Source organism: Pinus tabuliformis, chromosome Q (assembly GCF_031772625.1).
Source record: "Pinus tabuliformis cultivar Carrire ecotype Pingquan chromosome Q, CPIR1, whole genome shotgun sequence".
Lineage (NCBI taxonomy): Eukaryota > Viridiplantae > Streptophyta > Pinopsida > Pinales > Pinaceae > Pinus > Pinus tabuliformis.
The window spans coordinates 978,622,162-978,638,086 of NC_142296.1; the positions used below are offsets into that span (position 1 = coordinate 978,622,162).

Here is a 15,925-nt window from a genome sequence, read left to right on the forward strand (position 1 = left end):
AATCACTTTTCAGTTGTGGGCTCTAGCTTCTTCCTACTCCCTTTGGACACATGGCAATAAACTCTTGTCCTAAAGATGTAGAAGTGAGAAACATCGGGCTTCTTTCCTGTGAAAGCCTCCTTCAGTGTAACTCGTCCAAGCACCCTGTGTGGGTCTCTATTCTGCAGAAATACTACAGTGTTGCATGCCTCTGCCCACAAGAACATGGGCAACCCCTGGTCATGCAACATGGCCTTAGCGGCTCCAACTATGTTGTGGTTCTTCCTCTCAACCACTCAATTCTGTTGAGGGCTATGGGGCACTGTAAGCTCTCTCCTAATGCCCTCCTTGGCACACATGTCCCTGAAAGCATTAGAGACATATTCCCTGCTAGTTTCACTCCTCAATGCTTTGATCTTCTTCCCAATTTGGTTTTCTACCAAGGCCTTTAACTCCATTAACTTGGAGAAGGCCTCCTCCTCCTTCACAAAGATCTTGTTTTCCAGGAATAGTCATCTATGAAAGTGACATAGTACCTCTCTCACGAGGGATGGAGAAGAGAAGGGCCCAGATATGTCTGAATGTAGTAGCTCCAAAATCCCTTTGGCTTTGTTGTCTCGGCCCTGAAAAGATGACTTGGCATACTTGCTAAGTGTGTAGCCCTTGTACACTTCATGTTGGTCAATACTGCATGGTGGTAGCCCTGTGGCTATCTGTTGAAGGATTGTTAGCCCTCCTTGATGCAAATGCCCCATGTGTCTGTGCCAAAGCTCCCCCACATCTCTGCTATGCTCACGTCTTGCCTTGGTGCTCAAGGAGATGTACTCCCCATAGTTGTCTTGACCTTGGCGCCTTTATCTTTTTACCTGTTTGGTTCTCCACCAAAGCTTTAAACTCCACGAACTTCGAGAATGTTAATTTTCTTGAATCTCTACAACTACTTAGATGAATTTACTAAAAAACAAGGCAACTGAAAATTGAAACCAAGTTTAACTTTCACCAAGATACAGAGTTACATGCAACGAAAAATAGTTGAGATAAAAACACATGCACACACAATTTGACACCAATGTTTTACCTAGGAAACCCAAATGGGAAAACCTGCTTTCTTTGTTGTGGTCTTATTATTGATTGTTCTTTGAGCAAATAAATCTTTTACAATTTAATGCGCTACTCAACTAGCAAATAACCTTTGAGAAAGCTCTCAACTTTCTTCTCACTAATCTCAACTCCACAATTGCTCTCGACCTGCTCCTTGATCACTGCTCTCGGCCTTGAGAAGATTCTCTCGACCCTGCTGTTTGATCTCGGCTTGCTCACACAATTGTTTCTTGCTAAAACTATTCTCAACTTGCTCCTCGAATTCACGATCTTGGCTCCTCAACTAATGCGCAATACCATTAACAAAGAATCATCAATCTTTGTGCCTCTGTCCTTCTCTTGCCTTAGTAGATCTTCGATGCATGCAAGGAGGCCAAGTTTGAATGGCTGTTGACACAAGTGCAATGAGTTCCTTTTGCTAGTTAAATGGAGCAAGTCTTAGTTACACTTGGACTAGCTCTCAGTTAACTAGCTCGAGTTGCTCCTTTATTTCCAGTAGTTGTGAATTGAGTTAACTAAGGACTTAACCCATCCTCTCTTCACTTGATTCTCAAGTTGTAACTTGTCCTGACCGAACTGGTCTCCGCAGTCCTAACTCGTCATAGTTGGACTTGTCTCTATCACCTCATGCTGTATCTAACTGAAGAAGACTCCAATGAACTGAAGCTCCAACACTACGCATGGAATCTACTTATGACCATTCTAGTGAATTGGAAATCAACTCATCATAATTGAAGTCTAACTTATGAATTCACATTCATGCTAGAGAAAGACAATTCGAAGTCTTTACTAGCTAAGGCACAAGCTAAAAGTCCTTCCTTTGCTACATTTTCAACATTCCCTCTTAGCGAGGATGGAATTCTGTACAACTCCCAACTTATCTTTGGAAAACATGATCTTGCCTTTCACCAAGGCCTTCGTCAAGATATCTGCAACCTGCGCATCTGTGGGAATGTCGGGTAGCTTTACTATCCCTTTCTGAACATAGTGCTTGAGATGGTGATAACCACTCTTTATGTGCTTGGAGGGTAATGAAAAACTGGATTCTTAGAAAGCTTAATGCAACTCTGATTGTCACAGTAAATCATGGTGGGCTCCAACTCCTGCCTGAAAAGACCCACAAGCAACTTCCTCATCCAGATGGCTTCACATGCTGCCAAGCTAGTAGCCATGTATTCGGCCTCTGTTGAACTGAGAGCAACTGATCTTTGCTTCTTGTTGAACCAGGAAACAACTGCTGACCCAATGTTGAAGACGCAACCTGAAGTACTCTTCCGATCTGTGGAGCTCCTTGCCCAATTTGCATCTATGAAGCCCTCAAGCCTCACTCCATCAACCTGTCTGTACCATAACCCATAATCTATTGTGCCTTTGAGATACCTTAAGACATGCTTGGCAGCAACCCAGTGAACTCTGGTAGGCTCCATCATGAATTGGCTCAATTGGTTCACTACAAAACATATGTCAGGCTTTGTGTTGACTAAATACATCAATGACCCAGTGAGCTACTTGTACGATGTGGCATCTACTTGCTCTACTCTACTATTGTCCACCTTCCTCTAGTTTGTGACTAGAGGTGTGGTCATGGGCTTGCAATCCTGCATACGAAACCTCCTGAGAATCTCTGTAGTGTACTTCCCCTGCCCCAAGAAGATTTCCCCATCACCCTGCCATACCTCTAGCCCAAGGAAATAGTGCATAATCCCTACGTCCATCTCAAACTCTCTTGCAAGCTCTGCCTTGCAATGCTGGATCAAGCTGTTTGCTCTAGTCAAGATAAGATCGTCAACATAGAGCACTAGAATGAGCGGAAGCCCTCCAACCATGATGTAGTATAGGTTGGCATGTGCCTTACTCTTACTGAAGCTCAATCCCTGAAGGTAGTTGTTAATGCAAGTGTACCATGCTCTCGGTGCCTACTTGAGCTCATAAAGATATCTCTTTAGCGAACAAACATGAGTGTCTCTACTAAAAGTTTCAAACCCCTCTTTCTGCTCCATATAAATCTCTTCCTCAACCACCTCGTTGAGGAATGTTGTCTTCACGTCCATCTGGTGGATCTTCCACCCTATTTGAGCTACAAGTGCCAAAATCGTCCTGATGGATGAATAACGAGACACTGGAGCAAATGTGTCCTCATAATTAATGCCCTCAATCTGCGAGAAGCCCTTGGCCACAAACCCGACCTTGTACTTCTCCACACTCCCATTTGCTCCTTCTTCACCTTGTACACCTAGCATGAGCCAACCACTGATTTTCCCTCTGGGCGTCACACAATCTCTCAGACATCGTTCTTCATGATGGAGGAATATTCCTCCATGATGGCATCCCGTCAAACTTGCTGAGAGGTTGCCTCCTCATAAAAAGAAGGCTCTGAGTCTAACAACTCAGTCATCAATGCCATGTACCCATTGTACCTCTGTCGCTGCTTGCTTTGCTTGAATGGAGAGCTAGGAGATGGAGGAATATTCCTCCATGATGGCATCCCGTCAAACCTGCTGAGAGGTTGCCTCCTCAAAAAAAGAAGGCTCTGAGTTTAACAACTCAGTCATCAATGCCATGTACTCGGTGTACCTCTGTGGCTGCTTGCTTTACTTGAATGGAGAGCTAGGAGTCTCAACTCGCTCCCGGGCCTCTTGGATCAACCTCTCGGCCAACTCGGCTCTCTTCCTCCTTGTGCTGGGAGTCATTGACTGAGTGGCTACCTCCACTCGTCTTGGTCTCTCCTCCTCATCTTGCAACGACTCCTTGTCATCCTATTTTACGACTTGTTTGCCACTTGGCTGAGACTCAGTCTGTGGTACTAGCTGAGGTTCTTGCTATGGAGTGAGCAACTCCTCCTTAGGCACTCCAACCTGCTCTCGCTCCAAGGACTCCCTCAGAGCTTTGTCCTCCTCAAACCTCACGTTCCGCTGGATAATTGTCTTCTTGAGTGATGGTATGCATGCCTTGTATGCTTGAGTTGTCTCACAGTGACCAACAAAAAATCACTTTTCAGCTGTGGGCTTTAGCTTCTTCCTACTCTCTTTGGACACACGGCAATAAACTCTTGTCGTAAAGATGCAGAAGTGAGAAACATCGGGCTTCTTTCCTGTGAAAGCCTCCTTCAGTGTAACTCGTCCAAGCACCCTGTGTGGGTCATGTGAAAGGATGCTCCAAAATCAATGTACCACACGCTGCTGCCCATTGAGCTTGCCATGCAAGGCATTAATGAGAAATCCTTCTCATATTGAGAAGTAAAATCATCTACCTTTGTTGATGTTGCCACATGATCCTTATTAGACCCCTTCTTCCGGTTAGGACACTTAGTGGCATAGTGTCTGAACTAGTGGCAAGAGAAGCATTTGATCTTGCTCAGATCATTCTTCTTCTTCTCTCCCTTCTAACTGGACTCGGCCTTGTCTTGGCTCTTCTTGCCATTGGCCTTACTTCCTTTCCTTACCAAGGCAAAGTTCCCCTCATCCTCTGTCTTCACTAAAACTCCATCTCTTGCCCCCTTCCAGATTTCTTCTTGGACACAGTCTCCCCACAACCTTTCCTAGTTGGGAAGATTCTCTCTACCACTGGTTGCATCTCCTTGAATTTCTCCCAAGACATTTGAAGTCCTAGTAGTGCAAGACTCACAAGGTCTTTGTTTGCTATAGTCTCGCTCACTCCAACTAACTCATCCTGAACCTGGGTGAACTTGAAAAGCTATTTAATGATGGGCTCTCCTTTACTCATACAGATATTTCTTAGCTTCTCTTTCAAGCAATGTGGAAAAAGTCTGCAAAAAATCGGGATTAAATCCTAAAATTGCGATTTTTTCAACAAAACGATTTAATCCTCCTATTTTTTGTAGACTTTTTCAAAAACGAAAAAATCGCGATTTATTTGCTATATGCCCGATTTTATTGGGAGTCGACCTAAAAAGTCGGCCATCTCTGCTAAATGTGGGATATGGCCGTGGTGTTTAAGGGCTATCATATAGTGATTTGACAATCTAAATTACTATGAGTTGCCACTACTGTTAGAGCTGTTATACAATGAATTTGACGAGGCAAATTTGCTGTGAGGAGGCTCAACAATAAGGGTTTTGGACAACTAGTATTCATTGTCTTGGAAGGGCTAAACCATTGTGAGTTGATGATATACTTTGATGTGGATTGTACAGTGATTTGGTGGTCAAATCCACTTGAGAAGTAGATCTGGTTAGGGCTGAGTATATTGTGTATTTTGGAGCAGCAAATACTCAGTGAGCAATTGATGGCAAATGAGGCAAAGGACTTGTCAGGTGTCAAGGACAAAAAATGCAAAAGGGGTTGATCTAGATGGGCTACTTTAACCAGTAAGCTATATGTTTGTTCTTGTCTATTTCTCATTGGATAGATTGTAGATCTGATGTTACAAACTACAAGCCCTAATGGACTGGGGATACTCTAGATGTTAAAAAAAAAAATGAATATTTTTGTGTTTTTTTTTAAATTTTGCTGACTTTTTCAAAAAACTCCCGACTTTAACGAGTTTTTCAACTTTTGGACCCTTGCCGATTTAATCCTGACTTCGACTTTTTCCACATTGCTTTCAAGGCAAGTTTCTTGTCATCACTGGATCCCTAATTGAAGGCTAAGATGGCTGTCCACATCTCGTATGCTGTCTTCTTCCCATGGAGATGATAGATAATGTGATTGTTGACCCCCTAAAGATTGACCCTCTTGGCCTTGGTGTCATTCTTGTTATGCTGGATCAATTGTTGGGCATCTGTAGGCACAGTTTGTGGGTTCTTCGCAAATTCTAGCACCCCATTATCTTCCAACACCACTGAAATCTGCTCCCTCCATGAGTAGAAATTAGAGGTTCTCTCTAAACAGTGATTTACCCTTAGTCCTTGGAATGACATACTTCTATACAAAATAGTGTTCTTCAAACTCTAGCACAAGCCTATTGACTGAACTGCGCTCTTCACTGATTGAACAATCTTGGTGCTGGTTTTTATACAGAGTGTGGCTCTAATACCATGTTAATTTCTTGAAACTCTGCAACTACTTAGATGAATTTACTAAAAAATCAAGGAAATTGAACACTAAAACCAAGTTTAGCTTTCACCAAGATACAAAGTTTCTTAACATTCAACAGGTGACGAAAAATAGTTGAGATCAAAACACATGCACACAAATTTGACACCAGTGTGTTACCCAGGAAACCCAAATGGGAAAACCCGCTTTCTTTGTTGTGGTCTTCTTATTGATTGTTCTTTGAGCAAATAAATCTTTTATGACTCAATGCACTGCTACTACAGCCAACAAATAACCTCTGAGAAAGCTCTCGACTTTCTTCTCACTAATCTCAACTCCACAATTGCTTTCGTCCTGCTCTTTGATCACTGCTGTCTGCCTTGAGAGGATGCTCTCGGGCTTGCCTTTTGATCTTGGCCCGCTCACACAATTGTTTCCCGTTGAAACTAGTCTTGGTCCACTCCTCGAATTCATGATCTTCTCTCCTCAACCAATGTGCTTACCATCAACAAAGAATCGTCAATCTTTGTGCCTTCGTCCTTCTCTTGCTTAGTAGATCTTAAATGCATGCAAGGAGGCTAAGTTCGAATGGCTGTTCACACAAGTTCAATGAGTTCCTTTTGCCATTTAATTGGATCAAGTCTCAGTTACACTTGGACTAGCTCTCAGTTAACTGGAACGAGTTGCTCCTTAATTTCCTGTAGTTGTGAACTGAGTTAATTGAGGACTTAACTCGACCTCTCTTCACTTGTCTCTGAAGTCTTAACTCCTCTTAATTGAACTTGTCTCTGCAGTCTTAACTCCTCCTAACTGAACTTGTCTCTGCAGTCTTAACTCGTCCGAACTGGACTTGTCTCTGCCACCTCATCCTGTGGTCTAACTGAAGCAGACTCCAACGAACTAAAGCTCCAACACTACGCATGCAATCTACAGATGACCATTGTAGAAACAATTATAAAGTGTTGTAGCCAACCCAATTTTCATGTTTTGCATAGTTTAATGCCCAAAACCATCATAAAACATACGACTAATTTTTTTATCAGATTTAAATTTACATGAAAACAAAGGAGCTACTCTACCATTTTCTTTTTTAGCTAATACAAGGAAAAATAAGCAAGCATACACATAAATTTAACACACTTATTTTTGGTCAACTTGACCCTAGAAAAACCCACAAGGGGAAATCTAGTTCTTCTAGGAGGATTTTATTGCTTAGATATTTTTAAAATGGGCATAACCAAAAAACTTAAAATGCCCATAATGGCATCAAAAAGCTGTCTTTGGGATATCCTGCTCACGTACCTTGATCTAGTGATACCCCGAATGCAGGTCTATCTTAGAGAAGTACTTGGCTCCTCTAAGCTCATCCATCAACTCATCAATCCGAGGAATGGGGTAACGGTTCTTCAGAGTCTTCTTATTGAGGGCCTGATAATCAATGCACATCCTCAACGTGCCATCTTTCTTCTTCACCAGGACAACTGATGAAGCAAAAGGGCTAGAATTGGGCCTGATATGCCCGAATGCCAACAACTCCTGAATGGCCCGCTCGATCTCATCCTGGTAGGCCTTGGGATGTCTGTAACGGGTTGTAATGATTGCCCGCACCCTTGGCTCTAGCTCAATGTTGTGCTCAAATCCTCAGTTTGGTGGCTGTCCTGGTGGGATGTCTCCAAACACTGCTGGGTACTTGCCCAAGATACCTTGAATATCCAGATGAGGTGGCTTGGGTTGACCCCCAACCTTAGAAATCCTCAACTCCATTGCCCACTCAAAGTCCCCATGTCTCAAATCAGCCTCCATCCGATGTGCTGAGACTGTTTGTGGTGGGTACGAGTGCATGCCCCTCAAAACCACCAACTTCCCATCTAGCCCCACGAACTCCATCTCTAGCTTCCGCTAATTAGTAGTCACTTGCCCTAGAGAGTAGAGCCACTGGACACCCATCACCACATTGGTGTTCGGTACATCCACCACGAAGAAATGATCAGTCACTGAGTAGTTCCCCATGGTCACTGTCAAAGCGGGGACATATCGAGTACACTGCATGGTCCTATCTCCCAACACAAGAACTGAAAACCCCTCAAACTCCTTTGTAGTAATGCCCTGCCTCTGAACCATCTGCGCATCAATGAAGTTGTGGGTGGCCCCACTATCTACCAAAACTGAGACACGCTTCCCTTGCACTGTGCCTCAGATCCTCAGTGTCAAAAATTTGGGCACCCCACGCAATGAAGCAAGCACTTCCCCAACTGGTGTGAAAGGTGCTCCCCTAGGTGGTGGTGGTGGAGGTGGTCCCCTCGCTGCATGTGTCATGGTCACCCCCATCAACCTCCAACTCCACATCATCCTCCTGGTCACTATCAGAGAAGACCTCAATGTAATGGGCCTTGCCAGCCGTGCATCTATGACCTGGTGCCCAAGGCTCCTGACAAGTGAAACATAGTTTCCTTTGTCTATGGTCTCTCTTGGTCTCCTCATCCAATTGCCCATGCCCTTGGTTAGCTCTCGGTGGTGGAGCCCTAGGTCCCCTCGCTGCATGTGTCATGGTCACCCCCATCAACCTCCAACTCCACATCATCCTCTTGGTCACTATCAGAGAAGACCTCAATGTAATGGGCCTTGCCACCGGTGCATCTATGACCTGGTGCCCAAGGTTCCTGACAAGTGAAACATAGTTTCCTTTGTCTAAGGTCTCTCTTGGTCTCCTCATCCAACTGCCCACGCCCTTGGTTAGCTCTCGGTGGTGGAGCCCTAGTGTCACGACCCCTAGGAGGGAAAGGAGCTCGTGGTGGGATCGGTGCCTTGGTCTTTGGGATTACGTCCTGCAAATCCCGGGTGCAAGTCATGACCTCTAGTAGTGTGACTGGTCTGCGAGATCTCACCAACCCGCGTAAAGGCTCAAGCAACCCCTCAACAAAAGTGTAAACCCTCCTAGCCTCTGACAAATTCGGCACCATCACGGATACCCTCAAAAACTCTGATATGTACTGCTCAGGGTTGGGTCTGTTTGAGCTGTGTGAGCTCTCTAAAGTGGGCCTCTGGGTCCTTCCGGTCAAAACGCTCTATCACCCTCCGTGTGAAGTCCTCATAAGAAGTTACGCTTGCATGCCCAAGCGTAGTCAGCCCATGAAACCACCAGTCGTGGGCTTCACCCTCCAAGTGTAAAGTAGCCATCTTGATGGCCTCTACCTCTGTCATCCGGCTGAGCTGGAAATATGTGTCTAGTTTCTCCACCCAAGCCCTAGCCGTGCACTTGGAAGACCCATCGAATGTGGGAAGGTACATCCTTCCAATGGTGCGCTGTAGCTATATGCTCTGCGTGCTAGAACCCCCTGTGCCCCTGCCCTTCTCGTTCTGCTTGAGTTGGCATAAATCTCTGAAGGAGAGGGCAACTCGAAAATCATCTCCCATAGACTGCCATTCCCGGAAATAGTCTCCCATGGGCATCTCATCCTGCCCACCCTGCTCACCAGGTACTGAGGGTAAAAATGTGGGTAGAGTAGTCCTAGTTGGCCCACTGAAAGCTTGTGGGTGAGTCACTGGTGAATGGTGGTCATACTGGTGGGAAGCCCCTGAAGTTTCCCAATTAGAAATTCTCGATGCAAGCTCTTGTCTCGATTCTGTTGCTTGAGTTCATCCAACATCTCCTTCTGCCCTTTGGCCAAATCATTTAGGGCCTTTAAGAGGCTATCAAATGTTGCCTCCTCTTTACTCCTTGGCTCCCCCATATTTACCTCCTCCACTGCTTATTCTGGTGCCTCCGTATCAGGGGTGATTTCCAACTCTCTTTCCCTACTTTGCCTCTTTGCCTCTGGTAAGTCACGTTTTGCCTGTCCTCCAAGGTCATAGAAAAATCCCACGGCTGAGCCAAGATCTAAGCTCTGATACCACTGTAATATTCCTAGTGGATATTAACAGTGATAAACAAAGAAAATACAACACATTCAACACAATAAATTGCACACACGATCAGATAACCAAAAATGCTCCAGAAACACGCCAAAATGGGCCAATTTCATTATATAATAGAGGGAGTACAATATGAAATGGAAGGAATGCACCTGGGCTTGCTCAAGGCAAGCTACAAGCCCCAGGTGATGAATAACAACTGCCCAAATGCTGTAGAATGGCTCCCCTCCAAGAAGTTTGCACTAGCCCTTGTGGAACTGCACTGCTGGCTGGAAGAATTGAAGATTTGACCCACTTCTAGTGCTCAGAAAATTCTGCAAAATTAGCCCCGGTCTCCTCTCACCAAACCCACAAAAACCTAGAAAGGGTTTGGGGTAATTCCGACCTCCCGGAATTACCCTATTTTGGAGCTACGCCTCCTAGCCAAAGACTGCGTCCCCAGTAGCACAATCTGCTGAAAAATCCTCCTTATTCCTCCCCAAGCTGTTGTAGAAATGCTCCGGGAAATTCCTCCTGAAGCGGGAGAGAGACTCCACCACGAGTTTCCGGCACAAAATGGCTGAGCCCCAACACCACGAAATCTCTGTCCAGTGAACCCCTGCGCAGGCCCAAACTTGACAAATTCGTCTCCCTCAAAGGCAGTCACCTCCAGCTCCAAAACTCTCCACAAATGCTGGCCTACCCCTGAAGCAACTTCTCCAAATTTCTCCTAGCAAAACACCCCTGGGAACTCGCTGAAATGAGTGGCACGAATTAGCTTCTGCGTCCTCCCTGGAGTATGAATTGACTGAAAAACACTCCAAGAATCCACAAATCCCTCTCTCTATGGTAGTAGAATTTACCTCCCTAGGGTGGCACTCAAAGTCCACCGAAAGAAGGGTGAGTTCTCCCCTTGGAAAACTCTGTGCTAAGCAGCACTTGTGACCCAGCTGAACAACTTGAGCAACAATGGAAGAGTTGAGTTAACAAAAAACCCCAATAGCTGCCATCCTCCTTCTATTTATAATTTTCTCCTTGCCTCCTCATGTGGGTCCCTCCATCTAGCATTTCGACCTCCTTTCCTTAGCAATTCGAATTTCTCTCCAAGGGGTGCGTATTTCATGAGGGGGTGGCCCCCACATTCCACTAGCTAAGTGATTTCGACCTCCCCTTCTCCTAAGTATTATTTCCAAAAACACGTGGGTCCCCCATAATAGCCAAAAATGAAAAATTGTGAATCTTACTTTAGCAAAAATTATTTTAGGAAGGAACATTACATATTAAGTTGCTCTTAGAGCTTATTCTATTTGCTCATGGCTAGGAGGTTGTTATGCATTTTCTTTAACTTTGCCTCCGATTAATGTGCAAGGGCAACCCCTGATGCCACTATGGTGAGTAGTTGTGCATTGTCCACATTTGAAATAAACTCTTCATTTTTTTGGAGCTTAGTTTCCTTGTTATTTTGCTTTCATTTGACTAACAAATAAAGTGTTGTGCATAAAGTTGAACTCGGAGGTATCAACTAGACATTCATCTTTTGCACTCAACTTGGAATTCATTAATTCTACAAACTACTACACCAATTCATCTGCATTGCATGGCACTTCTACTATGGCATATCTTCATTGAAGCACTTCAGCCAAAACTCATAATCAACAATTAGTGCAAGAAAACACGATCAAGGGAGAGTGGAATCTACTGGATGAGGCTTTGTTAAACTAATTTCAGGGGGTCACCAAGTTTAAAGACTTTTGGGGCTAGTTGAGGCCTCGACACCTAGAGAAGACAGTAGTATGACAAAGCAGACCTTAAAATGCAAGTCAGAGGTAAAAATAATAGGAGACATATGTCAATTTATAGATAAATGGTTGGAGGGACTACCTGAATGATCACCTCCCTAATAAGCATATGTAGGCCTTTTGATACCATATGATACCACAGATATCAGCTGCAGTATACTGCAGTGAAGAAGTGAAAAAAGGGTCTCTCTAGCATGAGACTCTGAGAACCAGTACTGCAGGAGCAGCCAGTGGTAATAGGGGCCAAATTGTGATAGTGGAGGTACACCATGAAAAATAAAATAAAGGGAACCATTAGCTGACTGTGTCAAAAACCAATAAGAGAAAATGGGCAGAAAACAGTCCAAAAAGGATCCTCAACAGTCTAAGACAAATTATGCCCTAAATTAAAAAAATTTCAAGGGTGATCAAAGGTGGTTAGATGGTTATAGAGGGGTTGAAGGAGTCAAATTTTAAATACATGATTACAGAATAAAGATGGGTTTAACTAAGGTAAATTGAGGGTGATCTACCCAAAATATAGAAATTAATCATTTAGTTGGATCAAGGGAAGATGGGGATGAGGAATCTAGCACATGCATTCAAGATTGTAGGACTCCTTTATATTGTCATATAGCGGGTAACATGCAGAGATTCTCAAGAGGAAATTTTATATGCTACAACTTTTCCACAGAGCCCTATCCATTTTGTAGAACAATTATAAAATATTACACACTGTTCAAGTGGATGCTTTGTTAGGAGATATGCCAATCTGCTTGTATATGGTCTGTATAATCGACACTCAACAGAAAATATCATTTTCTAGTACATGTTCATCGGGGTCAGGTGACAGCTGTAAAGATCAATCTTCCAACTACAGAGCCAAATTCCCAAAGGGAACAAAAGGATACAGCCTCAATTCAGTCTGATCACCTGCAAGTGCAAAATTGGGTGATACATCAGTTTCTAATGTTTAATTATGCCACTGGAATTTTCTTTTTCAGAAGCATCAGTTGCAAAAGAAAACATAATATTTGCAACTTAGAAGATTAATGCTGGTATAACCATGTTGTCTGTCTGGTTAAACATGCCTTCAAATCCATTGAGTGTTGCAATCCATACAATTTATCATCACTTCTCTTCAACTAAATATAGTCAGATTTTGCATCTTTGACAGCTTATGTATGTTTGGATTGGATTCACATATACATGATCTATAATCTTACAATGCCACCAATATTCAGACATAACTATTATATGCAGCAATCTCTTTTTGTGCATCACCAAAGTAGTTATCCATATAAAGATTCAGGTAACCTTTATTCACCACGATGATATTTGTTGGATACTTATTGGAGCTCCCTGAACTGCAGAATTTGATGCTTTAACTGGATGCAAGCTTTCAGCCATAGATATTGGGGCACCAGTTGTACGAATGGCATACAGTCCAGCAGGTGGACATATTGTGATTGCAGTACTTGAGGTTGGTATTTATTTGTCCAATCTGAAACATTGGTGTTGCTTCGAATACTATTTGCCTGCGAGTTTTTCAAAATTTTATTTGGCAATAGTTCTTTTAATGAAACAGCCAAACTATTTTAGTGTGTAAGTTCTACATAAGCAGAATTTAAAGTCAATAACTGAATGAATTTGGCACACTAATAAAAAGTTTGAGATTATTGATTTGGGTTTATTTAAGGATAAATATTTTGGGTCTTGCTTACTAGAATTTGTATTTTTGAATTTGAAATCTCAACAAAATATTATCATAACAGTTTGTACCAAATATAGCGGTGCAATTCATCTGATAAAAAACTGTGCTTGTATACTTCGCTTCCTATAAAACAAATAATTTATCTGTATTTCAAGTAAAGAATGGGCATTTAAACACCGAGGGCCACAAATTCAATAAACTAACTTAAACATTATTATAAAAGAACAATGCCTATTGCGTTATCCATGCATCAAGACTCAGTTCATATATTAAATCTGTTTGGCATCCAGCTACCATACCTTGGGATAAATAACATGTTAGCTTTTAGGGTTACTCAAAAGTGTTTCCACATAGCTAGTAAAGTGCTAGGTCTCGTAGTCCCTTGATGATGCTTGATGGATATATGGATGGCTTAATTTGAGTGGGATGCTTGACCTTGGACAGACTGCTAGCATAGCACATTTACCTAGGAGGTTGTTATCCTAATTGGCATGATGACTAACCCATTGGGTGGAAACAATTAGGAGAGATATGTACCTAGGATAATAAACACTAGGCACTTGGAAGAGGTCACTTAGCCTTAAGAGCTTGAGACCATACGACATACACCTTGGAGGTTGGATACTCGACTTGAGAATGTTACAGTGGAGAAGCATACTTCATGGAGGTTGATTGTGGACCCAAACACGTTGAGGAGAAGCATTGGAGCAAGTACCTATTTTGGCACACATGGTGAGGAGCATCGGGTACAATAGGACATTGGCACACAACTGGAGGTGGAGTACCTTGAATGAGGACACTTGGTGAAGAAACCACCATGTAAGAGGAAGTATTGGGGTAATGGTGTGTTGAATAGCATGCTACCTTGTCATTAGGTAAAACCCTAATGTGCTACTTTTCATCCTTCATATTGTAGAGCACTCCATGTGGGACTGCCATGTTGACGGTTTAAGGTTATTTGTGTTGTGGACCTAGTCTACCTTATCTATTGTTGGCTTCCTTGGAGAAAGCCTTTTCTATTACTCACTATTGTTGTACTCATTATTCTACCCTTATAATTGTCTTGGAGAAATTTTGTTGGGAGTAAGAACCAAGATTTTTGATGTAAACCCTGGAGGAGACATGAAGATGAATACTTGCGTTGGGGATGAACTTGGGTCTTGGCACTTGCGTGATGATCTAGGGTATGTTACCCCTCTTGTCAGCAAGGGTACATACATTTTTTCAGTGCAACATTCACCACCATTGCAAGCCCAAGGTTACAAGTTAGAAGCCATGTAAAAAACCATATGAGGCCCTGTATTAGGCATCCTAGACCTGTGTCTTCTCAGTTTAAGTCTGTATTCAATTATTTGGTCAAACCATGCCCTGTCCCTTGAAAGCTTTACCTAAGCAGTTTCATTCCTAACCAAATTGGAGGGATTTAGGTGAACTCTCTTGAGGACTCATGGTTTTATGGGAGCTTGCATTTGTAGGGGTGATCAACAGTGTATGGGCCATTCCAGGCCACGCCAAGTTGCACTTATGCCAATCCACTGTTAATCTAGGTTGTCATTGATGTCAATTTGGCATTGGCAAATATTCTTGACATGCCAGAGGATGACTATAACTCATGTTTGATAAACATGGCAAGACACCTTGATGATCTAGAAACTCTTGATGACTTATGTGACATACACATGATGACATGACAAACCTCTGATAATGTGAAGCCATAATCCTTGATGACCTTACCTCTGGTGATCCTAATAATGGAAGACTACATGATTTAGCATATGTTTGGTGATATATCATTTATGATATGGTGACCCTATGATAAAGAAGGCAAGGACATGTTGAAGGCGGCAAATGACCCTACCTTCAATTCTGCACTAATAAATGAACAGTCACATTAAAAAATATTTTTTACTACCTTAGAGGCAGAATTTCTCTGTGAGACCTTCACCATCCTTTAGAGCATATTTTTAGCTTTCCAATGAGCTATTACTTGGCCCGAAACTCCAAATAGTTTGGGAGATATTAATTTTTTAAGTTAGGAATATTAATCTGGTCCTTGAGCCGACCTGTGCTAGGCCTGTCATGTTGGCCTCCCTCCATAAGACACGTCCATTCATCTTAAACGTCAAACCAGTATTAATATGAGTTCAGACACCTCATTTTAGCAAGAAATTCGGTGAAGATTTCAGAGATAAGACACAGAAGAAGACAGAACAGTAAGGAGGCCGAGGAGGACTTGATATCTCTATTTTGGGCAAATTCTATTAAAGGTTTTGAGGACAGTCATCTATTACAATTCTGTTTTTGGCACAGAGAACAGTCTTAACTGTGGAAGAATTACTCCATACCTCAGATTTCAGAGCTACAACAACCTTACACCTCGGATTTGTAATTACAGTGGACTATCATTTGGAGTCTGTAGCAGCTTGGATTTTATTGCAGTATCATTTGAAGTCTGTCCACCTGTAGCA

General features: G+C 42.9%; 1 protein-coding gene across 1 annotated transcript in view; it reads left to right on the plus strand.

Annotated features, from left to right (window-relative positions):
• LOC149222745 (uncharacterized) overlaps window positions 1-15,925 on the plus strand; it is a 170,396-nt gene that overhangs the window by 13,977 nt on the left and 140,494 nt on the right. Inside the window, exon 2 of the mRNA XM_089383145.1 lies at window positions 13,117-13,226. Within this exon, the coding sequence (XP_089239271.1) occupies window positions 13,117-13,226 (110 nt within the window). The remainder of the gene's footprint in view (window positions 1-13,116; window positions 13,227-15,925) is intronic.